At 35.7% G+C, this 26,839-nt stretch overlaps 1 protein-coding gene across 8 annotated transcripts in view; it reads left to right on the top strand.

Annotated features, from left to right (window-relative positions):
- Positions 1-26,839, top strand: part of PPFIA2 (protein tyrosine phosphatase, receptor type, f polypeptide (PTPRF), interacting protein (liprin), alpha 2) — a 749,227-nt gene that overhangs the window by 390,911 nt on the left and 331,477 nt on the right. For all 8 annotated transcript variants that reach the window (XM_006871823.1, XM_006871825.1, XM_006871827.1 and 5 more), the window contains one exon: positions 17,958-18,059. In XM_006871823.1, coding sequence (XP_006871885.1) covers positions 17,958-18,059 — 102 coding nt within the window. The remainder of the gene's footprint in view (positions 1-17,957; positions 18,060-26,839) is intronic.

Genomic DNA, 26,839 nt, shown 5'->3' on the forward strand with positions numbered 1-26,839 from the left:
CTTGCTACAAAATGTCTACTTTTACATTTACAACCTTCACAATCAGTCCTAGTAACAATTATTCTCCCTTGTGTCGCAAGAGACCTATCCGCATTTCCTTCAATCAGTCCCGCCTAGACAGATTGAATACTACTCAGTGGAGATTCTACCTTCCTCCAAGCCCTCTGGATCTAGGTTCCCTCTTGAAAACTTGTAAACCAGTAACTTCTTGCCTTTGTAGTCCCACCCCTACCCCCCACCCCGCCATTTTGGATAGCCAATGTCCAAGTTGCCCATCCCTCTCTACTCTGTATGGAGAATTATCCTTGCTGTAAATATTTGTTCCCTCTTTTGAGTTGCTGCATCCATAGGTGTAGGTCAAGTTCATCTAATTGTAGCAGATTACTCTTTTTTTCCTCTTCTTTCTTCTAGTTGTGCTCTGATCATCAGAAAGTCTCATATTTTGCCTGCAGAGCGTTTGGCGGGCTTGATCTTCAGAGCTTGTGGTGTGCTTATTGCATGGAATCACTGAACTCTTATAAATCCAAAGGAGCATAATATGTAACTTGTATGAAGGTTAAATTTCAATTTCCTTTTTAAATTGGGAAACATTGCTCAAGTCTTTCAGTGCAAACTTTTTAAGTCCAGTTGTACCTGTCAAATTGTATTAGCGATGGAGACGATTCTACCTTCAGGCCATTTAGCCCATGGCTGACCATGAGACAGGAATGTTTCACACAGTAATTTTACATGACAGTTTTCCTTTGACTCACACGAATCTAGGATCATTTATAAGAGCAAAGGTCATTAGCACTGTATTTTATTACATAACAGAATAGTGCACAATGTTTGTATACATTTAGTGATGGGGTATTAATTTCTATGGAACAAATACTTTTTTGTTTCCAAACTAAATGTGAATTTCTAAAGATGCTTGTGAATTTATAACTTAGTAAATATTCTGATATAATTATAAATATAAAGTTTATGGGATATATTAAATCTTTTTGTTACTTTTTTTCTCTCCACTTCTCAAATGTATATTAATTTGCTATAGAAAGTATGTCTAATGGTGCAGGGAAGAAGATGAATACTTTATACATGTAAATGTACATCCAATATTACCCACAGAAATATAAATTAAACATCTGATGCTTTCCACTGAGTATTACAAATAGAATTGCTAAAAGAGTTTTCAATTTTCAAGGGCAGATACAAAAATATAGAAAATTGGAAGCATAGCCCAAGGAAATGATTTAAAATAACACTTGGAGTAGTTAATTTAGTCTTATTTAAATTTTAGATGGTCAATTCAGCATGTTCTCAAGCTGTATGCTTTTCTGAGAGCTATTTTTGATTTGCACAAATGTTAGATGGTTAGAGTATGAATTTAAAAGATTTATGTAGTGTGTGGTTTGTGAGGGGTTGGTAGTGTTATTGAAGCTGAATTTAAATTTGCTCTTTATTTTTTCTCTTTTTTCTTATGCTGGTTGGTACTCATGGGTCTTCAGCTAGTACACATTCAAATATATGGCTGCATAAATAAGCCCCTCATCAGTTTGTTAATTCAGTAGGAAACAAGATAGTAAAGTGCAGATTTGGTTGAAAAATAAAGATAAACATTTAATCCTGATGAATGGATTGTCATAAATTACTCTGGAGACTCCTTGGTGTCCTTGACTTGAAATTAGAAGATTGAATTTCCCTCCTATCATACAGTTCCTACTGACCTGCTTTTCTGAATGAGGATTCAACTATTAAATCAAGGCCTTTGAAATATTTACTTAATGAGAAAATATGCCCTTTGTCACCCAATGAAATGAAATCTCCTCAAGAAACACACTCTCATGAAATGAGTCAGGGAAGTTAACAGTCTCTTTCAGTCCATCTATATTTAATACTGGAGACCTGGTGTGTCACCATGGGTTGATGCGCTGGACTGTAAGTTGGGTTTATATTGCAAAGTCAGTAGTTCAAGCTCACCAGCTGTTCCTTGGAAACCCTATACAAAGTTGTTATGGGTTGGAACCAACTCAATAGAGTTAGCAGCAACAATATTTAGTATTGGAGCCCTGATGTGATGCTGTAGGTTATACACTGGACTGCAAAGTCAGCAGTTCAAACTCGCCAGCCACTCCTCAGAAACTTTATATAGGGTCAATATGAGTCAGAACCAACTAAATAGCACTTCACACCAACAACATATTTAATATTAGTATTAAAAATTGAAATGTTTAAAAACAAGATATACCACATCTGCCAGAGGATGAGTAGCCTGATAAGCTAGGACGATTCACAAAGTGGAAAGAGGCATGAACAGAAAAGAGAATAAAGAGACTGCCCAGAAGAATTCCTGGATCTATACTCTCCTTCTTCTGTCCAGGTTACTGGCAAAGAATGGAAGCAGGCACCGAAGTTGAGTGAATCTGTATTTTGCCCATGTATTTTCACTTTGAAAATAACACATGAAGGATAAAAGGCAAGACAGGCTTCTTTGTATGAAACTGAGAACAACTTTAGGAACTAAGGATTCTTGTTAGAGTAATTAGCATAAGTTAAGTTCTTCCTCAACCTAGCTTCCAGTTGGTGGTGGTATGCCGTGGGGTTGGTTACAACACACAGTGACCCTGCACAGAGTTTCCAAGGCTGTAAGATGACTCTGCATAGAGTTTGCAAGGCTGTAAAACTTTACGGGAGCAGAAAGCCTTATCTTTCTCCCTCAGAACGGCTGGTAGTTTCAAAATGCTGACCTTGATATTAGCAGCCCGACTCATAATCATTATGCTACCAGAGCTCCTTCAGATACCAGCTAGCAAGGGTAAACATGCTGATACCATACAAAGATTTCCTCTGCCAGCACAGACATTGCATTTACTAGCCTGGGCCTTACAACATTTACTTACACTCTTTGATCATCAGTTTTCTCATAATAATAAGATCGTCATGACAAAAAAATGATATAGGATATGTAAAGTTCTTAATAAAATTGTTGGTGTATAAAAAGTGTGCAAGAAGTAATAACTTTAGGAAGTGATGAGGGCAGGTTGTAAAGAAAAGCAACTTTGCTGAAACTAAGGAACTTTCAATTGCATGTAATAATACCTTAAAATAATTTTAAAATACTATCAGGCAAGACACATCTTGAAAGAAAGACCAGCAGGAAAAATCAATAACAATAATGGCAGTCTGACGGACTACTACAAGAACAAGCAGGTTGTTCACCAGGGAGCCATCAAGGCAAGCAGTCAGGTCCCCTTGGATTAACCCCCTTCCCAAACTGAAACTCAAAGGCATGTAATCTTGTTGGTGACTATGTCGGTCTACTGATAAGGGGAAGTGGGACGAAAACAGCTAAGTCCGACCATGTTCAATAGATCCCTGTCAACCTGGATTGAGACCTGGTTGGCCAGCAGTATAGTGAGACCTGGGGACTCCTGAGCCCATGGACAGGGACATAGTCACAGAGGACTAGAGCAGAGAGTGAAGTATCCAGCTGATATGAAGTGAGGGAAGATGCACAAGAACACCTATACTTGCAGACAGTACCCATTTAACCTAGCTTCAATGGCTGGGTCATCAGAACTTAACTAGAGGAAGGAAAAAGAGGAAACAAGTGTGTGTAATCCCCTGCAATTTGATGATTTTGACATTTACTTATGAATTGTAGTAGCTTAAAAGAGGGAACGAATCTTTACAGCAAGGATGATTCCCATCCCCTCAGTACATAGGGTTAACAGGGATGGGAAACCTAGACATTGGCTACCAAAAGTGGTGGTGGTAGGGTTACAACCGCACAAAGTGACTGGCTTAAAAGTTTTCAAGAGAGACCTTAGTTTCAGAGGGTATGGGGGAAGGTAGAATCTCCACTGAGTGGTTTCCAACCTGTCTAGATGGGACTGGTGAAAGGAGATGGGAATAAGACTATTGTGGTTCAGTAGTGAATAATTGCTATCAGAATTTATTGTGAATGTTACAAATGTAAAGGTAGATGTTTCATAACAAAAGGAGGGGAATGATTAATCATGCAGCCCAGGAGCACAGGACCCTGGACTATCAAGGGAGAAGAGCGGAGTTTGGGACCCTATCCAGAGAAGCAGTGATGCCAGAGATGGAGGCAGAGATGATGATGTGGAGAGATAGAACAGCTGGGAACTCTGGATTCAAGGAGGGAGAGGGGCTAGCTATGTGCTGATGGCCGAGGGTTGGGAAGCAGTCTTGCAGGGTATAGTCTTTGGTTGTTTGAATGGTTATATGTTCCTGAGTGCTTTGGTGTACATCAAACAAACAAACAAAACAACAAAGGGATTTGAAGCAAATGCTATTGAATGATGGTGCATGGAGGGGATTGTAATCATTGCAATGAAGCAAAATATGATAGGATGAATGTAAAGCTGATGCTCCCTCATGTAAACTATCACTCAATTCACAATAAAAAAAAATTTTTTTTAAATTCTATAAGGCAAAAATAATGTTTATCTTTCTTTGTAATACTGTTTCTTGTATCAAAGGAGATGATGTTACTAGAAATATTTCATTAGAAAATAAGCAGTTTGAGTGTTATATATCTAAATGCATATAAACATTATGAGAGAGTAATTTTAATTTTTGTCTGTCACTATCATTTCCCCAATATCTACAGCAGTGCTCAGTGCATAATTGGTACTTATATTGGTGTATGTGCTATGCATGGGTAATTCTTAAGAACAGAGCATATACTTAGATATGATTCAATCAAGTGCCTGATGTTTGCATTTATTTATCACTGTATGTTTATGATCTTGAGTACTTCTTAAAATTCCATGGAAAGGAATATATGCCCAGAGAGTATGGAAAACTAGTTTTTGTGGGAAAATTGATAACTTGTTAGACAATATTGGAGAGCACAGTAAATAATCTGAACACATATTGAATAAGCTTTGGGGTTGATAACCAACCTACTCTTGCTGTCTCAAGGATTCAAAACAACTTAAGCTCTCTTGTACTAGATCCCTTTCAGTTCTGATATGGGGAAGTGTGAATGAAACTATCCTCCAATATCTGTCCCTCACTACAATCAGCTTCAGGATATTATACACTGTATTCTTTTTTTACCTTTCCCCCCTCAAGTTATATTGTTGAAATTATTCCATGTTACTACATAAAATTGTAACCCATTTATACTAGTCATTGCATAGTATTTTATGTATTTAACTTCTCTATTTTCATATACATGGAAATCTTGGTTGTTCACTACTCTTTGCCGTAAAGCTAGTTTTGCTCAGAATTTCTTATATTTTGATGCCTGTCAAAAATTTCCAAAAAACAAATATCTAGTATGCCCCAATTTGGAAATCTATTTTACTAAGGAAATCCTCTTCCATAAAATCTTGAGGATTTAACTATTTCACAGAACTTCTTCCTCACCTACTTTCTTTCATGTACACATTATATCTTTCATACTACCATATTTATATTTAAAGCAAACATTATGCATACATGTTGTGCATAAGCACATCATTATGCTTTAGTAAAACTTAGTTTAACACTGAATCTGGTCTATTCCTAGGTTGTAAGCATACTGCAGATTTTTTAAAGAAACTACTAGGAACAGATAAAAGTGTTTATCTAAAATAAATCTGAGGGAAGAAATGGTGGAAAAGCTCAATATCATCAGTCAAAACAAGGCCAGGGGCCGATTGTGGAACAGACTGAATTATTTATATACAAGTTCAGGTTGAAGGTGAAAAAAATGAAAACAACTCCACCAGACCCAAAATATTACCTTGAGCATATCTCACTGGAATTTATAATAGATTTGATACATTAGATGCTTATGACCCAAGACCAACAGAGTTGTGATGACATCAAAAATATCATACAGGAAGAAAGTATTGTTCATTAAAAAGATCAAAAATTAAAATTAAAGACCAAAATGGATGTCAAGATGCTAAATAAAGAAATAAACATGCTGAACATAAAATTTCAAACGACAGCTCGAGAAGACAAAAATCAAGTATTATAATGAATGTGCAAAGACCTGGAGGTAGGACACCCAAAAAGAAGAACACGATCAGCATTTCTCAAGCTGAAAGAATGGAAGAAAAAAATTTAAGCCTCAATTTCCAATACTGAAGGATTGCATGGACAAAATATTGAATGATGCAGAAAAAAATCAAAAGAAGATAGAAGACATTCAAACAGTCACCATATTAAAAATAAACAGTTAATGTTCAACCATTTCAAGGGGTATTGAAGAAAAAAGTCCAAGGTTCATTGACAGTATTGGTTCCAGGAATTGGTGGGATACAAATTGAAATATTTTAACAAACTGATGTAGTGCTGAATGTGCTCACTTACTCATGACAAGAAATTTTGACGACAGCTACCTGGCCAACTGATTTAAAGAGCCCATATTTATGCTTATTCCAAAGAGAGGTGACCAAATGGAATGCAGAAATCATGCAATAACATCACATGCAAATGCAATTTTGCTAAAGAAAATTCAAAATTGTTTGCAACAGTACATTCACAGGGGACTACCAGAGGTTCAAACCAGATTCAGAAGAAGATGTGGAACTAGAGATATCCTTGATAACACCAGATGGATCTTGGCCAAAAGCAGAGAATACCAGAAAGGTGGTTACTTGTGCTTTGTTGACTAGGCAAAGGCTTCAACTTTGTGGATCATGGCAAACTATGTAATACGTGTGAAGAATGGGTATTCCACTCATTTTACTCATATTTTACTCATCAGGAACCTATGCATAGACCAAGAGGCAGTCATTTGAACAAAACAAGGGGTTACTAAATGATTTAAAATAAGGAAAGGTGTGTGCCAGGACTGTATTCTTTTACCACACTTGTTCAGTCTGTATGCTGAACAAATAATCCCAGAAACTGAACTATGTAGAGACAATGGTGGCATCAAGATTTGAGGGAAGACTCATTAACAATCTGTGATATGTAGATGAAACAACTTTGCTTGCTAAAAGCAAAGAAGACGTAAAATGCTTACTGATGAAAAGGAAAGACCACAGCCTACAGAATGGATTGCATCTCAATGTAAAGAAAATAAAATTCATCACCACTGGACAAACAACATCATGATGAATGGAGAAAGGATCGTTGTCAAAGACTTCATTTTGCTTGGATCTACAATCAACACTCATGAAAGAAACAACTAACAAATTAAATGACGTATTATACTAGGCAAATCTGATGCACAAGACCTCTTTAAAGTGTTCAAGAGCAAATATATCAGTTTGACAAAGTATACCTGACCCAATTCATGGTATTTTCAATAGCCACATATACATTTGAAAGTTGAATAATGAATAAGGAAAGCCACAGCAGAATTGATGCATTTGAGTTATGGTGTTGGAGAAAAATATTGAAAGTCCCATGGACTTCTAAAAGAAGTACTGCTAGAATGTTCCTTAGAAGAAAAGGTAATGAGGCTTAGTTTCTCATACTTAATATATAGTATCAGATGAGACCAGTCCCTAGAGAAGGATATTATGATTGGTAACACTAAGGGTCAACAAAAAGAACAATACCCCCAAAGAGATGGATTGGCACAACAGCAGCAACAAAGGTCTCAAGCGCAGCAGCAATTGTGAGGTTGGTGGAAGACTGGGCAGTGGTTTGTACTATTGTGTGTAGGGTTATTATGAGTCAGAGCCATCTCAAGGGTACCTAGCAACATAAAGCAGTAGTTCTATTTTCTGTCATGTTGTATTGTATATTTATAGAGTAATAGAGTTGTTACCTGCAAACTAGGTTTTCTGAATAGTTGGGCATTGGCTAGCAGATAATTATTGTCTCACTTTATGTATGTGCAATGTAACATGGCTGACAATCATATCATTGCTGTATCAAATATAGTACTGTTTTTGTTCTGTCCCCTCTCATCAGTTCCTACTCATAGCAAACCTTATGTACAACAGAAGGAAAAGCTTCCCAGTCCCATGATATCTACAAATCTTTCCTATGTTTAAGTTCATTGTTGTAGCCACTGTATCAATCTATCTCACTGAGGGTGTTTCTCAACTTCTACTTTACCAAGCATGATACCCTTCTCCAAATTATGAGAGTAAGTGTGGTAAAAGGCCACAACCTTGACACATACCTTTCCTCACTTTAAACCACTCAGTTTCCCATTTTTCTGTTTGAATGACTGCCTTTTTGTCTATATACAGGTTCCATATGTGCACAATTAAGTGGTCTGGAATTTTCATTTTTTGCATTGGGTACCTGTAGTTTGTTATGATTTAATCAATTGAATTTTGTTGCATAATTTAACACACACACACAAGGAAACATTTTTTTTATAATAATAAATGATATTCATGTCTTCTTCTGAAGCCAGCTCAAATTTCTGAAAAATTCCCTGTTGATATACTGCTACAATCATTGTTTAATTATCTTCAGCAACATTTTACTTGTGTTAGATGAAAGATATTTTCCCATAAATTTTTCATTCTGTTTGGGCAACTTTATTTGGAATGGGCACAAATTTGGACTTTTTTCCAGTCTGTTGGCCAGGTTGCTGATTTTCAAATTTGTTGGCATAGATAGGTGAACAACATCAGTACTGTATCCATTTGTTGGAACATTTCAATTTTTCACTGATGCCTTCAGTACAGCTTGGACTTCTTTCTTCAATATCATCCATTCTTGATAATATGCTACCTTCCGAATTGTCTCAACATTCTCCAATTATTTTTGGTACAGTGACCCTCTTTATTCTTTCCATCTTTGATGATTCCTACATTGTTCAATATTTTGCCCACAAAATTATTAAATATTGCAACTCAAGGCTTGAATTTTTTCCTCAGTTCTTTCAGATTCATAAATGATGAAACAGTTCATCTTTTTTACTTTTTAAACATTAGGCTTTGCACATTTCCTTATACTACTTGACTTGGTCTTCTCAAGCTATCCTTTGAGATCTTCTTTTCAACTCATTTACTTCATCATTTCTTCTAGTTATTTTAACTACTCTACATTCAAGAGCAGGTTTAAGAATCTCTTCTGACATGCATTGTGATCTTTTTTTTCTTCCCTTTTTAACAACCTTTTGCTTTTTTTTCATGTACAATATTCTTGATATCATCTCACAACTCCTTTGGTCTTTGGTCATAAATATTCAATGTGTCAAATCTATTTTGGAGATGGTATCTAAATTTAGGTGAGATGTTTTGTGTCTTGTGAACTTGTTTTAAATTACTTAAACTTCAACTTGGACTTGCATATGAACATTTGATGGTCTGTTTTACAGTTTACACTTTGCTTTGTTCTGGCTGATGGTATTGAACTTCTTCATTGTCTCTTTCCACTGATGTAGTTGATTTGGTTCCTGTGTATCGTGTGTCTTGAGGTCTATGTGTATAACCACTATTTATGTTGTTGAAAAAGATATATTAATAAATCATTGGTGTTGCAAATTTCTACCATGCAATGTCCAGCATCATTGTTATCACCAGGACCATGTTTTTCATATACCATTCTTTCCTTTTTATTTATAATATTCACATTATATCAACAGGAATTACAAATGCAACTTGATTTCATGTTTGATCCAAGTTCAATTTGCAGAAATTGGAAGGATTTTGTAGTTTCTTCCTTGGATTTAGTTGTTGGTGCATAAATATGAATAATAAACATATTAATTGTTCTTGCTTATAAGCATATGGATATTATCCTATCAATGACAGCATTATACTTTAGGATAGGTCTTCAAATGCTCTTTTTGACAATGAATACTATGCCATTGTTCAATTTATTGTTCCAGGCATAGTAGATGATATGATTATCTGATTTAAAATTGACAATACCAGTTCATTTCAGTTTTCTAATGCTTAGGATACTGACCATTATGCATTCCATTCCATTTTTGACAGTTTCCAATTTTCCTAGATTCATATCTCATATATTCAACATTTGAATTATTAATACATACTTACAGTTGTTTCTTCTCATTTTGTTTGTGCCCCATTAGCAAATGAATGTCTCAAAAGTTTGCTCCATCAGTCATTGAGGTGAACTCTACTTTGAGGAAGTTAATCTTCCTCAGTTGTTGTTTGAGGACCTTCCAACTTGAGAGGCTCCTCTTCTAGTACTATACCAGAAATGCTCCACAGCTATTAATAATGTTTTCAATGGCCAGTTTTTCAGAAGTAATTCAGCTCTTCTTTCTTCCCAGTGTGTCTTAGTATGAAAGTTCCATTGAAACCAGATCAACATGGGTGACTCTCCTGGGATTTGAAATACCTGTGGCAGATCTTCCAGCATCACAGCAACACACACGATCTTCACAGTATGACAAACTGACAGATGATTTATGGGTCAAATATAGTAGAGTGTAGTGTTTCTGATGTAGGCAAAAAAAAAAAAAATGTTACATAGGAAAAAGAATATAAGATCTTTCATATGTTGAGCACATTGTAATCATCTTCAAAAACCTTTAAATTTTGTTGTTATGTACCATCAAGTTGGTACTGACTTACAGCTACCCTAGGCACAACAGAATGAAACACTGATTGGCCAAACACCAATCCCACAATCATTGCTATACCTGAGCCCATTGCTGCCACCATTGTGATCTTTAATTAGTATTAACTTTTAAAAATTATTTTTGTATTCTAATTAAAAATGTGTAAGGGAAAACAACCATTCATTCATTATTACTACACTGATTTATTGAGTATATATAATTTACAATTAATTTTTCCAAGGAAGAATATAAATGAACAAGACAAAAAAACCTTGATTTTATGGAGTATCATTTTTAATTGAAGTAGATAAACACATAACTCAATGATTATAAATACAATGGATAAATGGATTGATAGAGTTTAGACAAGTTATTATTGATGAGGTAACCTGATGCTTTAAAAATGAGTGAGTTAGGCAGAAAGAATGAGGAAAAGAATCCCAGACAGGCTGTGCTTAATAAAGTAGAAAGAAGGAGAGATGAAGAAATGGAAAGATGTAAGTAGAGAAGCCAGTACAGTCAGAAGATAGACTTTCTAAGATGGGCTTTATTGCGTCAGAGTCTTTTATAAATCAACACAGTGTCTCCAAGGGAATATGCTAATTTTTCTACATGTGGCAGTATAATGATAGGTTTTGAGAGCTTTTTATTCATGGAAACAACCCTTTGTATCTCAAAAGTGAATTCTGAAAGATCTTTCAGGTCAAATGTAACCCTTATGTCCAAGGTATCTTTCTATGTTAGTCACCTATCACAGGGTCTATTATATGCTAGGGAATCAAGAAATGGCACTCATATGGATTGGTAGTTAGAGGCATGATAATTTTGTGGGTCCTGGTGTGACACTGCAAGATAATGCGGTGAACCACAAGTTCAGTTTAACTCACCAGCCGCTCCTCAAAAACCCCATACAAGGTCGTAATGAGTTGGAAATGACTCAATAGCACTTAACAACGTAGTTGAGAAACTTCCTTGCCATTGGGAAGTTCTGTATCTGTACTAGTCCCTCTCTTTGCTTTGTAGTTAACTCCATTATAAATTGGTATCTCTGATTCCCTATTTTCAGCTTGGTAGATTTATTTTACTTTAAATACTTCTATATTTGAATTGAGTTCTGTGTGGTGTTGTCATGTATAGTAATCTCAAAATGGTTGTTATTGGTTCTCAGTCCTTTAGTATTTTTTGTAAATTTGATCTGGTTATTACAAATTCCTTTAATTTCTGTTTACATGAAAATAATCTTAATTTCACTGTCATATTTGGGGAACAGCTTTGCTGGGCATATGATTCTTGGCTGGCCTTTTATTTTTCCTTTCAGAATTTTGTATATATCATGCCATTGCCTTTTTGAATTCATGATTTCTAATGAGAAATCAGAACTTAGTCTTATAGATTCTCCTCTGTAGGTAAATTTTTCAGGATTTTTCTTCTTATATTTAGTTTTGGAAAGTTTGATTATGATAATGTATTGACTTTTTTCTGGCATCTACCCTGATTGTTCAGCTTCTTGAATGGGTATTTTCTTGTCTTTCATGATATTAGGGAAGCTTTCTTTCAGCGACTCTTTGATGATTTTCTTTGTGTTTTTTATTGTCTCTTCCTCTTCTGGAATTCTGATCACCCATGAATTATTTGTTTTCTTAGTGTCCCACATAAATCTCAGGTTTCTTCTGATTTTTTTCATTCTTTTTTCAGATTGTTCTTGTACATAACTAGCATTGAGAAATGTATTTTCATGATCACTAATTCAGTTTCCATTGATTCAAATCTACTCCTTTGTCTTTTCAAAATATTGTCCATTTCTGGGATGTTCATATTAATCTTCTGGATTTATATTTGCAAGCTTTGCATTGTTTCAAAATTTGTATTTATTTTGTCTGTTAGTTCTCTTCATGTTTTCCAAAATTCTTTTTTAAAGTTTTTTTCTGTGTTCTGCTTGCTTTCTTTGATCTTTCTGCTAAATCATTAAATGTACCTAAATATCATTGTTTTGAATTCTTTCTCGGGTAATTCCTTTTTCTTCCTCAAAAATGCTTTCTGACTTTTCATCTTAGTTATTTGTTAGAGCTACTCTCTCTTGTTTTTTCCTGTGAGCTAAAATCTCTATTGTCTCCAAGACATTGTGATGTCATTTTATTTGTATTTAATTGGTATTTGCATGCTGGTGCATTCTTAGGCTCTCACCAACTGTCTCCTGGTGGGTGTGATTAGAGAAAGGAAATATGTGCACCATTTTCTGTTTGCTGCTTGTCCAGCTCAGTTTAGGGTGAGTTTGGCTGGTGTTGACTTATGTCTATCATTGATCAGATATTATAGGAGCTGGTATTGGCTCTTGTCCAGTTGTGAAGCTGAAGAAAGTGTGGTTGTGGTTGAGTGGTATGAGCACAGTAGCTGTCTCTCATTGGGTGGGGCAAAAGGAGAAAACACACACAAGCAAACAAAACACATCAAGCAAGCACATACAGTGAAAACAGAATATAACAAAGGAGAAAAAAGAAAAAAAATGGGCAGCAACAAGGAAAAAAGAATATAATAATTAAAAAGAGAAAAGAGGGGCAGAAAAACAGCTGTATAATTATGAGAGAAATAAGATAGAAAATAAAAGGAAGAGAAAAAAAACACTAAAATACAGAGATGGGAGATGAAAAGTGAAAGAGACCAGAAATTAATAAAGAAAAGTTAAGAGAAAAAGGGAAGGAGAAGAAGGTGGAAATGAGAAACCAAAGAAAAGAAGCAAAACAGAAGTGGAGATAAAAAGGGTAAAAATCAAGGGAAGGGAAAAGGAGGCAGTAGAAGAAAGACCAAAGAACAAAACAATGAAAGGGAAAATAAACGAAAAACTATAGAGTTATTGAATCCAAATATTCAAAGATTCAAAAACTCAGGGGGGTTTCTTGCCAGTCAATGAACTCCCCAGGTGGATGGAGAAACGATATGCCAATTGGGTGGGTGAAGAAACTATATGACAACATGACAATTGAGTTCTCAGCTCTAGATGGCATTCTTATAGGCATAGGCTGTTTTCCGGGCACCCACTCTGGGAGTAGTTCATGGAAGCCTGTGAGCTTGCTAGTTTCAGTGTCTTTCAGAACCAGAGGGCAGCTGGGGCAGGGTGGCTGATTATGAAGGTTTGTAGGAGTCCTGGTGTAGCACTGTGGGCTAATGTGCTGGATTGCAAAGTCGTTTGAACCACAAGGTTGCTCCTTGGAAACCCTATACAGGGTTTCTCTGGGTCGGAAATGACTTGATGGCACTTAACAACAACAACAAGTCTAAGTTTAGCCTGGAGGATCTCTGGGTTCTGAGATCTGGAGCAGAGCCCACCTAACTAAAGGTGTCAAGGCAGCACAGCAGGCACCTACCTTACACTGGCTCAAACTGCATGACTCAGATCTCCCAGACATCAGGGTCTGAACTGCGGTAGATGAGTGGCCTCACCTATGTTATCTAGTGTGGAGAGGAAGAAGGAATACCACCTTTTCAGCTGCCCCTGTCAATCTGCAGCATCAGGTTGCCATCTGTCTCTCTCTCCAAAGCTGCTGGCAGAAGTTCAAGATGGCCACACTGCCTCTGTCCTGCAGTCTCTGTCTTTTACTGCTCTTTCTCAGCTTCTCCTCCCAGTCAGTATTCAATCCACTTCTCTAACCTCCCCTCTTAATCTCAGGGCTCCAAGATTGTCCTCTGTTGGTTTCATTTGGTATCCCATATCTTTGTTTTAGTGTGTCTTATAGCAGGTCGGCCTAGACTGCCACCTTGCCAAAAGTCCTAGGTCTACACACTTCTTAAAGTGGTGTTTCCACTTCTCTAACCATCCACAAAGAAACCCTGGTGGTGCAGTGGGTTAAGATTTGAGCTGCTAACCACACAATCAGACTTCTGGTGTGACACTGTAGCATAAGCACAAGACTGAAAAGTCAGTTTCAACCACAAGGCCAGCAGTTCAAACTCACCAGTCACTCCTTAGAAATCCTATACTGGGTTGCTATGAGTTGGAACCAACTAGATGGCAATTAACAACAACAACAACTATAAGGTCAATGGCTCAAACCCATCAAGTGCTCTTTGAGATAAAGATGAGACTGCTGGTTCCCATAGATTTATATTCTTAGAAAACCTAAGGGGAAGTTTAATTCTATCCCATGGTGCCACTATATGTCAGAATCAACTTGATACTAGTGAGTAAACCCTTCCTGGAAGAGATCTATGTGCTTCAACTTATACCACATCAAAATGACAGTTTTGTTAGCCTCAAAGAATACAGATTGTGCTCCTTTGAAATGTTCTTTGAGTTTGGGGAACATAAATAAGTCAGAAGCATCAAGGTCAGGACTGGAGGTAAGGTTTCCCAATGAAATATTCAAAGAACAGCCCGTGAAGAATGAGCAGATACATTGTTGTGATGGAAAAAATGAATTGATGCAAATTTCTTGGCCTTTTTCTCAGCAATGCAGTTTTCCATTTTCTTTAAATTCTTTATAATAACCTACATGATCATCCTGTGTCCTTTGAGAAAAATCTATCAAGATGATCCGTAAGAAATCCGAAAAAAAGAGTCTCCATATCCTTCTGAGCTCATCTTTCTGCCTTGAATTTAAGTGGCTCAGCAAATCCCCTCTAAAACAGTTTTGATTGGGTCTTTATATTTTGAGACCACTTTAATGAGACCAAGATTAGTGTATTGCTGAGAGAATTTGTCTTCAGCCATCCACTGATCAAAGAAACATGTTTAAACACATTTTGTTTGGAACAATCCTGTACATGTATACAGTAGTGTCACATGTCCCCTACTCCCCCTCTCCAAGAATCTGAAGAATCTGACTCAACAGGTGTCACTGCTTCTCAAAGATGCAAGAACACTGAACATTCACTCAAAAGATGTATTGGAAAGGGATAATACACTTCAAAGAGAGAGAAGCAGGTCTGCCTCTGAGAGTGGAGAAGATCCCGAGGAATTGGGGAGAAAGATTTAATAAACATAGGACTTCTCCCCTAGAGGAGTCGTTCTTCCCAAGGGGAGTGGTTTGGGAGGTTTTAGTTGGGTTTCATCAGCCCTTTTCTTTGTATGTATCGTATGCAGAGTCTTGATTTTTTTAATTGTATGCAGGAGTGGATACATATGTTAATGATGTTACAATAAGCCTGTATACATCAAAAGGTCATGTTAAGGATGAGTTCTAAACCAAAAACCTGTCTGGGATATTTGTGGTCTCTGTTCTGGTTCTCAGTTGGTTTACTGTGGTTTGGCCTTTCCTTTGGTATGGACAAGGCAGGGAGGGGCTTATGATATCCCTAATTTATTCCTATCAATAGAGAGAGCCCTAGTAGCAATACTTTTAGACTTACTCTCCTACATTACAAAATCTGTAGTGTCACTTTCTAATCTTGTTTTTATCCATTTTCCATTTAAATACTATGCTCAGTAAGTATCACCAAGTAGACACGGAGAAGAAATTTATCTGTAGTACCCACCAAAACATAACAATGAACTCTTTCATCTTGATTATAAGCCCCAGTATCTCCTCTGAGGTCTTTGAAGTACCCACTTGGACTGAAGTCATCCAGAGAAATTCAGCAAAATAAGTGGTTTGAAGCAAACACATATATGAATCCCTAACATTCCCCAGCTTTAATAATCAACATATTCATTTACTTTTTGTTAAATTTGCTTTTATGGAGGTTAGGATAACCAAGCCTATCTTTCCCCATTACTTTGTCTTCTTTTGATCTTCTGATAGAGCCTTCTCAGTATGAAGCTAAGTTCTCCCCAATGTTTGAAGCTGAGAAATTTTATTACTAAGATTTACTCTAAATGTTGTTGTTGTTGCTAAGTGCCATCGAGTCAGGATCCAACTCATAGCGACCCTGTACAGAGTTATGAGCAGCTGGTGAGTTAGAACTGCAGCCTTAATGGCCCAAACCGACATTGCAGTTTACCTCATTAACCGGCAATATAATGATAATGCAGTTCTAGACATAGTCTTTCAATTTTATTTTTAATATATACTGGTTTATAAACAAAAGTAAAAGAATAGTTCAACTCAATCTGTTGGTCTTATTATATAATATTTTCTGTGTCTGAATTCTCAACATAGTTGTTAAAATATGTATACATATCATCTAGTTTTTGAGGATTACAGTCCTTTAGGATTCCTCCAAATTTTCATTTACCACAGAAAGAAAGTTTACTCCAAAACCCCAGTTTTTTGGAACCAGTGTGACCACTGTCATTTATTGAAAATAAATATCATTTGAGCACCCATTTTATGTCAGAAACTCAGAGTATGGAAGTGAACAAGCTAAATATAGTTCCTGTCAATGCAGAATTTCTATGGGAAAGACTGAGGGATACACAAATAAATAAAAGGGACTGAGACTATAGGGATACACAAATAAATAAAAGGGACTGAGACTATGCTGTTGCATCTTAGATACATTCGTTGTTTTATAAGAAATTGCTTGATTCATTTTCTTGATCTTGTTAGCACAAAAAATAACTTAATCTCTAAATGACACAATTACTGTGTTTTGTTTTGTTTTCATGGTTTGTTGTAGTTAAGTACCAGCAAGTGTGTTCCAACTCATAGTGACTTGTATAGATTTTCTAGGGAGCAGCTGGTGGCTTTGGACTATTGATTCTGCAGTTCAAACTGACTTTGTGGTTCACTGATTATCCTACAGTGCCATAACAGGACTATTTTCATGGTTTTGTTGTAATTGTTGTTGCTAAATGTCGTGGAATTGGTTCCAACTCATGGTGACCCTGTATATGGTTTCCAAGGAGTGGCTGATGAATTTGAACTGCCAAACTTGTAGTACAAACCAACATTACTATACTCTAAATATTGCTATATAGGAATGAAAGTATAAGATTTTTAGAGCTATTTGCTGAATTAGCCAACTGAAATTATTCTAGAAATATTGTCATCTTTCCTCAGTAGTTTCTGACTGCTGTTGAATCCAATCCAAATTATGGTGGCCCCAGGAATCCTGGTGAGGCACTGTAGAATGAGCACTGGATAGTTAACCACAAGGTCAGTGGTTCAAACCCACCAGCTGCTACACAGGGTCGCTATGAATTGGAACTGACTCCATAGCACTTAATAACAGCAGTAAATGAGTGTCAGAGAAGAGCCAGGATCCACATGGTTTTCAATGGTTGATTTTTTTCAGAAGTAGTTTGCCAAGCCTCTCTTATGAGTAGTAGTATGCTGTGATACTAATGTTAAATTCCTTGTAATGTATATTGATGACAATATTTTAAATTTATTTTATCCAATCATCTAAGCAGAATATTGTTGTACAAATGCATTTATTAAATAACATAGAACAGCATTTTCAAATAACGAAGTCAAGATATTTAAATAACAGCAATATTTATATTAGTCAGTTACCTAGATGGTTTTCTTTTCATTCAAAACTTTTATTTTAAAATGTTTTTCTTCCTGATGAAATATGTTATTTCTGTAAAAGAGAATGTCCTCAAATATGTTTATTTCCCCTTCAGGAATTTGCTGCACTGACAAAAGAATTAAATGCCTGTAGGGAGCAACTTCTAGAAAAAGAAGAAGAAATCTCTGAACTTAAAGCTGAAAGAAACAACACAAGGGTAAGTGCAAGTCTACCTTTGCTTAGACATGATTTTATCTATAGTTCAGTCCTATGTCCATGTATAAGAAATGGACTCCTGATGTGGCGCTGTACAATCATCACTGGACTGTGAACCACAGGCTCAGCAGTTCAAACCAACCAGCTGCTCCTCGAAAATCCTATACAGGGTTGCTATGAGTCAGAGTCGACTGGACAATTAACAACAACAACAACTTGTGTAACAATAACACACAAGAGCTTTTAATAATGTAGGTAATATTTATACAGATACCAACTCATTGTTGCTTAAAGTAAAGAAGGATAAACTAAAGAAAGATGGCTCAAAATCACATGGGAAACACAAAGTATAATTTCAGTTAATAAATCATTATGTTGCCTTAGAAAGTATTCTTTTTCTTTCTGGCCTTTTCTCTTATTCAAAGCTTTCAATAAAAGCAAAGATGGACTCATTGTTAATAATGAGTTTCAAATTTTCAAACTGTTATATGATGAGTAAAGGCATTCATTGGGGACTGGTGATGGGCAAGGAGTGAGAAATTTAGGAAGGAAGGAACGAACGAACGAAGAAATGAATGAAGGAATGAATGGAGGAAGGGAGGAAGGAAGAGTTTCAATCATGGAATGCTGAGGGAGTGGCCTGAACTCTCTGGTCCCAACCTAGCACCAGCAAAACATATCTTTTAAAACTAATTGATTAAAAAAAAGGAAGACCACTGAAACAGATCTTTAATACAATCATTAAAGGAGGCAAGGCCTTTATATTTTAGAAGGCTCCTGAGGGAACTTCCAGTTCTGATTTTTTTATTTCATGAAACTGATAGAATTTGTTACATTTTTAGGAAACCATGTATTATATCTAACCCATAGCCTGCTACCATAACATTAAAGTGTTTGAGTTGTTCAAAGATGCTATATTTTCTAGTTCCGAAGAAAAATAGTCATTGTATTTTATTAAATCTATAGGCATTTTACCCATAATGAGTATAGTTTTTTTTCCCTAATAGAAACTACCATTTTGTGTGTATATATGTTTAATTTAAATATATAGTATATGAAAAACATTTTAAGCTATACTTTAATATAAATATTAATCCTGAGAAAATAAGGTATAATTAATAGTCTAGTCATTTTATTCTTGGCCTTAAAGAGTACTATATGAATGCAGATCCATAAACTATGATCTTATGCCTCTGATGAGTGATACCATTGAATGCATGATGGTTATATGATCAAATTTAATTTATGTCCTTATTAATTAGATTATTATTTTATGGGGAAAAAAAGAATGTGCATGCTATGTAGATGATGAACTGGTTTTCAGTGAAAATTTGATGAGCTAGTAATGGTCACAGGTATTGCATCAAATAGGGCATAACCAGAAAAGTTTAGATCGTGTTAACACGTAGCAGATGGATTTTTTTTTTTTTTTCTATTCATCTCTCTCTCTATTTTTCCCACTCTTGATTTTTTCATTCTTATGGCTTCTCCATGCAAATTTAAAAGATTATTCTGACAAGGTGGATTGTGACTTGTTGTTAAGTGTCCTTGAGTTAGTTCTGACTCATAGCGACCATGTACAGGGTTTCCAAGGAGCAGCTGGTAAGCTTTAACAGTAATCTAAGTGGTTCAAACTGACTTTGCAGTCCAGTGCATTAACCTACAGAATCACACCAAGACACCTTTATTAAGATATATACATTTTGTGTCTATTACTCCTTTCTACAGCCCTATGAGTGAGATTTTGTAATTGTCCCCATTTTACAGATGAGGAAACAGCTAGATGACTTGTCTGAAGGTGCAGTTAGTCCATGCCAAGAAAGAATTTAAAGGCTAAGGCAACTAAACCCATAATCTTGTCCTTATCCAGGAGGTTACAAATACAAGTACATAAATTATATCATGAAGGAAGTAAAACATATTTTGCTAAAGCTTGGAGAAATCATTGCCTAAGAGTTAGCATAGAATGCTCATTTCTTCTCTACTATGACTAATTTGAGAGCATTAAGGAAGACCATAGAATTCATACATTTGAGTTATGGTGTTGAAAAAAAATATTTAAACTACCATGGATGCTAAAAGAACAAATAGATCTTTTGTATATCAGAAGACATACAGCTGGAATGCTCCTTAGAAGCTAGGAAGGCAAGACTTGGCCTCTCATACTTTGGACATATTATCAGGAGCAATCAGTCTCTGGAAGACATTATGCTAGGTAAAGTGGAGGGTCACAGAAAAAGATGAAGACCCCCCAACAAGATGGGTTGGTACAGTTGCAGCAGCATTGGTTTAAGCTTAATAGAAATTGTGAGGATGGTGCAGAACCGGTCAGTGTTTGGTTCTGTTGTGCATAAGGATCATTATGAGTCAGAGAAGACTCAATGGCACCTAACAACAACAACAAGGAAATTTGACAAGAGAAAATTTGGCAAATTTTATCATATTACATCCCTTGGAATCCAGAAGTATCTGGATATTGGAACTACAAAAGAACCTTGGGTAATAAAGAAAAGACAAACTACATTTGAAATACCTATTCAAGAAGCAAAGTGAGAAAAATATAAAGTTCTTTTAAGATAAAAGAAATTGAAGCCATTGATTTTAAATACGATACAGATTTGGGGAAGTGAATACATTTGGAAAGCATTTCTACTTTCCTTGAAACAGTGATGTGAAGAACTTTTGCTGTAGATTATCCTTAAAAAATGAATTTAAGAAACCTTCCTGTGCAAATTATTGACTATAGAATAATTTGTTAACTATATAACCACCTCTCATCCCATCACCCTCCTAAAAATATATCTACAGATGCAATTAGACTGACTTCATCCTCTCTCCTTTCCCCAGAATGAGTTATTAAAAGTTACTAAATATAATGTTTATAGATTTATAAATAGTTTATCTGTCTTTATACTGTGTTTTTCTCTTGTAAACACATACTGGTCATGGATAGAAAGTAACAAGTTAATCTTTCTTTTTCACACCTAAGGAGAATTTGGTTGGTGTATTTTGAGCAAGTTTAAAGTAGAATTGGGTGTTCCAATTTCCAGGGTTCTGATAAATTTGTATTGTCCTCATTCCACACTGAGTAACTGGCATATGCTGTGACCGAAAATAAACAGCACAAAGGAACTGTCCACAATAGAGTTCATGAGTGAATGGAGTCATTTGTTCTAACTTTGAGTATCATCAAGAACTATATCAGAAAGGGCTCCCTTGCACAATGATATTTTAATGCATATGTTGTTGTTATTGTTGTTAAGTTCCATCAAGTCAGTTCTGACTTATAGCAACCTCACAATTCAAACTGAACTTGTGGTCCAGTGATTATTCTGCAGTGCCACAATAGGAATCCTTGGATGAACTGAGGTATATGTTTTCAATCTACCTCCATATAGTTTTCAATGACTGATTTTTTGGTAGCAGATTGCCAAATCCTCTTTCTGAGCACCTCCATGATGGAGTTAACACTCCAAATTTTTTATTAGCGTCTGAGTGCATTAACTGTTCTATCACCCAGGTACTCTAACCCATCCAAAGGCTATTTACATTTAGATAATAAATTACCCCTAATGTTACTTATGCATACTCACATAGAACTGTAAAAGTTACCATAATTTGACTTTGTGCTCAATTTGAGCATCAACATGAACAAAAAATTATTTTTCTTGCACAATGATGTTTAAATAAATTATATCTTCTCCTAAATAGAAAACAATGAAAATACACATATACTGAGACTGTTAATCAATATACTGTGTCTTTAATATACTATATGAATTTAACAATATCAATATCAAGTAGAGAATATTTTAGTTTTTGGTAGAACTATTTGAAAAGCATTTATGACTAAATATCTCATAGTAGGTTTATTGTTGACAATGTTTTAGAATGTAATCATTTTATGACTTTGTAAAGAAGTTATGGTTTTGAGAGCTCATCTCAATGTTAGTTATAAATTATAAAGCAGTTATAAATCTCAAAAGGATCTCTGGTAGCGTAGTGGTTACGAATTGGGCTGCGAACCTTAAGGTCAGTGGTTCGAAACTACCAGCCGCAAGCTGTAATGGCACAGTGGTTAAATACTTGACTGCCAATCAAAACATTATCATTCAGGCCATTTCATTGGAGAAAAACATAGCAGTCTGTCTCAGTAAATATTTACAGCTTTCAAAACCCTATGGGGCAGTTATACTTTCTCCTACAATGTCATCATCTATCTGAAAACTCAACAGTAATATGTTTGGTTTTGGACTTTCATTTCATAGCTTGTCAACTAAAAAGGAAGACTAAGTTGCATTTGAACTATTCCTTATTGTGCCCTCATCTTTATTTTGAGTCAAAGGAGCTATATTTATAAATGTTCAGATACAAACACCTGCCATTAGTAAAAAATAGCTTTCCATTCTTGACAAACCTCTGCCTACACAAGTTAATAATATCCTTCCAAATGCATTTCCTCAATGAGTGGAATGTACAATCCAACTCAGAAAAAGAAGACACTAGTAACTGAAGGCAGATATTAAGACATGTGCTTGTATACATATTCATGAAACTACTGTGACAGGATATGGTAATTAAATTACAAATGTGAATAAGAAAAGGCATATGCCCACCCAGTAACTATTTCAGTATAAGAATCAGATATGTATGTAAGAAACACTGGATAGAGATTTTAAGCAATATTTAGAGGGTGAAGAATTTGTGAGAGAGCTACGCTGGAAAACAACTTCCTTCTACATTCCAATTTACAGTGTGTTATGTGACCATATCAGCTCAGCTGAGTTAGTTTATAAAACAGACTGCATTTCTTCTTGAATGTTAGTTTCAATAGCTCAAAAAAGTATATTGAACTCATATCTAGTAGGAAGACATTTAGGTGTTGAAACTCACACAAAATCATAATAAAATGAAGGGGATTTGGATTACACAGAACAGCTTATTGTTGAAGGCAGAACTTAGTCTAATAAAACCCTAAGGATGTATGATATGTGTGTGTGTGTGTGTGTGTATGCAAGTGTGCATATGTACTCCTACTTTTCACTTATCAACTATCTCATTATTTGGCATTTTACATTTATGACAATCATAGAAAATCTACTGCTAGAGTGTTTTGTGCATTAAGAACTTATCTCTGGCAGGAAGGAAAGTCCATGTGTGAGGTGAGATAAATGCTGGCCATGAGGGTTAAGGTTATGTCAACTTGGCTGGTCCATGAGTCTCAGTGGATTAACAGTTATCTCATTGTGTAACTTGCCAAAATGTAGTCATCATCCATTTTGTAATATGGCATGGCCATCCTTCATTTTCCTATAATCCAATTTTTGTGTAACAGCCTGGTCTTTAGATCCTAATACTATGTAAGGAAGACTTCTGATATGGTGCTATAGGATCAGAACTGGACTGTGAACCTTAAGGTTGGAAGTTCAAACCTTGTGGTTCACAGTCTAGTTGCTCCTAGGAAATCCTATACAGGGTGATTGTAAGTTAGAACTGACTAGATAACAGTTAGCAGCAGCAACATTATATAAAGAATAGATATACCAATCATAAGAGATCCATATTTGTGCCCATTCATAAGAAAGGTAACCCACTAATGCAGAAATCATCAATGAATATCATTAATATTACATGTAAGCAAAATATCACACGTAGCACTACAACAGGGAGTTGCCAGAAATTCAAGTCAGATTCAGAAAAGAACTTCAAATGAGGAATATCATTGCTGATGTCCAATAGATCTTGGCTGAAATCAGATAATATCAGAAAGAAAAATTTCTTTTATTTAAGTCTTGATTTGGAATATTGAAGATTACATGGGCAAAATATTGAATGATGAGGAAAGCATCAAATGAAGATGAAAGAAATATACAGAATCACTGTACCAAAAGGAAATGGTTGATACTGAAATATTACGGGTGATGATACTGAAATATTTTAGCATATGCTCAAAAACCAATGGTACTGAAGGAAGAGGTCCAACCTGTTCAGAAGGTATTGGTGACAAACAAGGCTGCAGGAACTGATGGAATACCAATAGAAAATTTTCAACCTGACTCAGCACTGAAAGAGCTCACTCATCTTTGCTAAGAAATTTGGAAGCTACATGGCAAATTGATTGTAATTGTGCCCATTCCAAAGAGAAGAGACCAGCTGTATGTGGAAATCATGGAAAAATATAGTTAATATAACACGCAAGTAAAATTTAGCTGAAGATAATTTTTAAATGACTGCAACAATACATAAACAAATCTACTAGAAACTGAAGACAGATTAAGAAGAGGATGTGGAACTACATATATCATTGCTGATGTCAGATGGATCTTGACTCAAAGCAGAGAATACCAAAATGATGTTTACTTGTCCTTTAATGGTGTGGATCATGCCATGGTATGGATAACTTTGAGAAGAATGGATATTCCATAACCTGTATAGACCAAGAGCAACTTGTTAGAATACAGCAATGGAATACTAAATGGTTTGAAATCAGGAAAGGTGTGCACCCGATTTGTATCCTATTACCATACTTCTTCAATCTTTATGCGGATCAAATAATCTGAGAAACTGGATTATACTAATAAGAAAGTTCATCAGGATTGGTGAAAGACTCATTAACAACCTATGATATGCAGATGATACAACTTCGCTTGCTAAAAGCAAAGAAGACTTAAATACTTACTGATCAAGTGCAAAGATCATAACCTTCAGTATGGGTTGAACCTCAATGTAAAGAAAACAAAAATCCTCACGCCTGGATCAATAAATAACATTATGTTAAATGGAGAAAAGATTGAAGTTGTCAAAGACTTCATTTTGCTTGAATCCACAATCAACACTCGTATAAGCAGCAACCAAGAAAGGACATATAGCAATAGGCCAATCTGCTGCACAAAACCTTTTTTAAATTTTCAAGAGAATAGACATCCATTTGAGGATAATTTGCACATGACTTAAGTCATGGTATTTTCAGTAACATCAAATGCATGTGAAAGTTTGAAGATGAATAAGCAAGATGTTAGAAGAATTCATGATATCAGTTGTGTTAGAGAAGAATATTGAAAGTTCTATGGACTGCTAGAAGAGCAAACAGATCTGTGTTGGAAGAAGTACAGCAGGAGTGTTCCTTAGAAGCCAGGATGGTGAGACGTTGTCTTTAATACTTCAGACATGTTATCAGAAGGATATCATGTTTGCTAAAGTGCAGTGTCAGAAAAATGAGGGAGTCCCCCAATAAGATTGATTGGCTTATTGATAGCAGCAGTAGGCTCAAACATAATAACAATTTTGAGGATGGAGCAGGATTGGGCTGCGTTTCATCCTTTTCTGCATAAGATCACTATGAGTCAGAACCAACTTGATGACACCTAAAAATAACAACAATATTGGTAGATTTTCTCAAAGGCACAGGATGATCACTGGGGTTCATTACAAACAAGTTTTAAGCAAATGGACAACTGCCTTGGTGTGAAAGAGGTCTGGAGATTTACATAGATGGATTTTGTTTCATTTTGTTTTGTTTTCCCATCACAACAATGCATCTGCTCATTGTTTGAAGATAATAAGGTCTGTTCTATGAGAATTTCATTGATAAATCTTACCCCATTCATCCTACAGCCCTGATATTGCCCTTTCAGTCTTTTGTTCCGTAAAATCACAGAACTTTTAAAAGGAGTACCACTTCAGTCCTCTAAGGATGCCAAAGTGCAATTTGGATATGATATAAATCAAAGAGCACAGAATTTTTCAGAGAAGTGTTAGAAAGGTGGAAACACTACCTTCAGAAGTGTAGAGACCAATGTCTAAGGTATGTCAGGGAACAATAGCTTCACCTTTCAATATTTATGTTTAATAATGGTTTATATTGTTGTGTTGAAATACTTTTTTACTTACAATTATGCACTAATTCAGCTATTTATACATGCAAAATTTGATGACATGGATTAAAGTCTTCATTTGTGCAACATGCTTACCTCCTTTTCCTAATTGTTCCTCTATCAACATAAAATTGTTGCCCTTTCAGCTTTCTATTTAACTTTGCAAGTTGCTATTGTCAATTTCATGCCATATAGATAATTCTTAAAGAAGAGCAATGCTAAAGGTAGAAATTCTTTACTAATTAAATGAATTTTGAAGTATAGAATACGTTTGGGGCTGTTTTGTTATTTAAGCTTTAAGGTTTAAAGAATATCTCAGGGCAGTTGTTTGAGGAGCTCATTCAGTCTCCTTGTCTCCAAAATGTCTGCATTCCTTAAGAGTTTGAAATTCTGTTCTTCATTTTTCCTCTTTTGATCCAAATTCTTCTATAGTCTTTGATCAAGATGGTCAGCAATGGTAGCCAGTAATGGTAAATAACATATTAGGAATATCAGAACTGAGGTTCCATATACAGAATATAGAACTACATGAAAAAAATTGGTGTGTAGTTTTTTTAATACCCTCAGTTTTAGCAACATGAGGCCTCTGCTACTCCTTTTGTGAGCAGAATGGATGTCCCATGCCCAGCATATTTCCTTACTTGTGAACCTCTTTTGTGTGGATGGGCTTTATTGGTAATTTTGCTCAAGAATTGTTTCTTGGATTCTGCATTGGGAAGATGGGACTCAAGATATGGTTAACTGTCCAGCATAAAGAACATGTTCAAAAGATTTATGGAGTGCCACAAATGATGCCTCTACTATAATCCAAAGGAGCTCTGGTAGCGTAGTGGTTACGAATCGGGCTGCGAACCTTAAGGTCAGCGGTTCAAAACTACCAGCTGCTCCGCGGGAGAAAGATGAGGCT

This window comes from Chrysochloris asiatica, unplaced genomic scaffold, assembly GCF_000296735.1.
Source record: "Chrysochloris asiatica unplaced genomic scaffold, ChrAsi1.0 scaffold00175, whole genome shotgun sequence".
NCBI lineage: Eukaryota > Metazoa > Chordata > Mammalia > Afrosoricida > Chrysochloridae > Chrysochloris > Chrysochloris asiatica.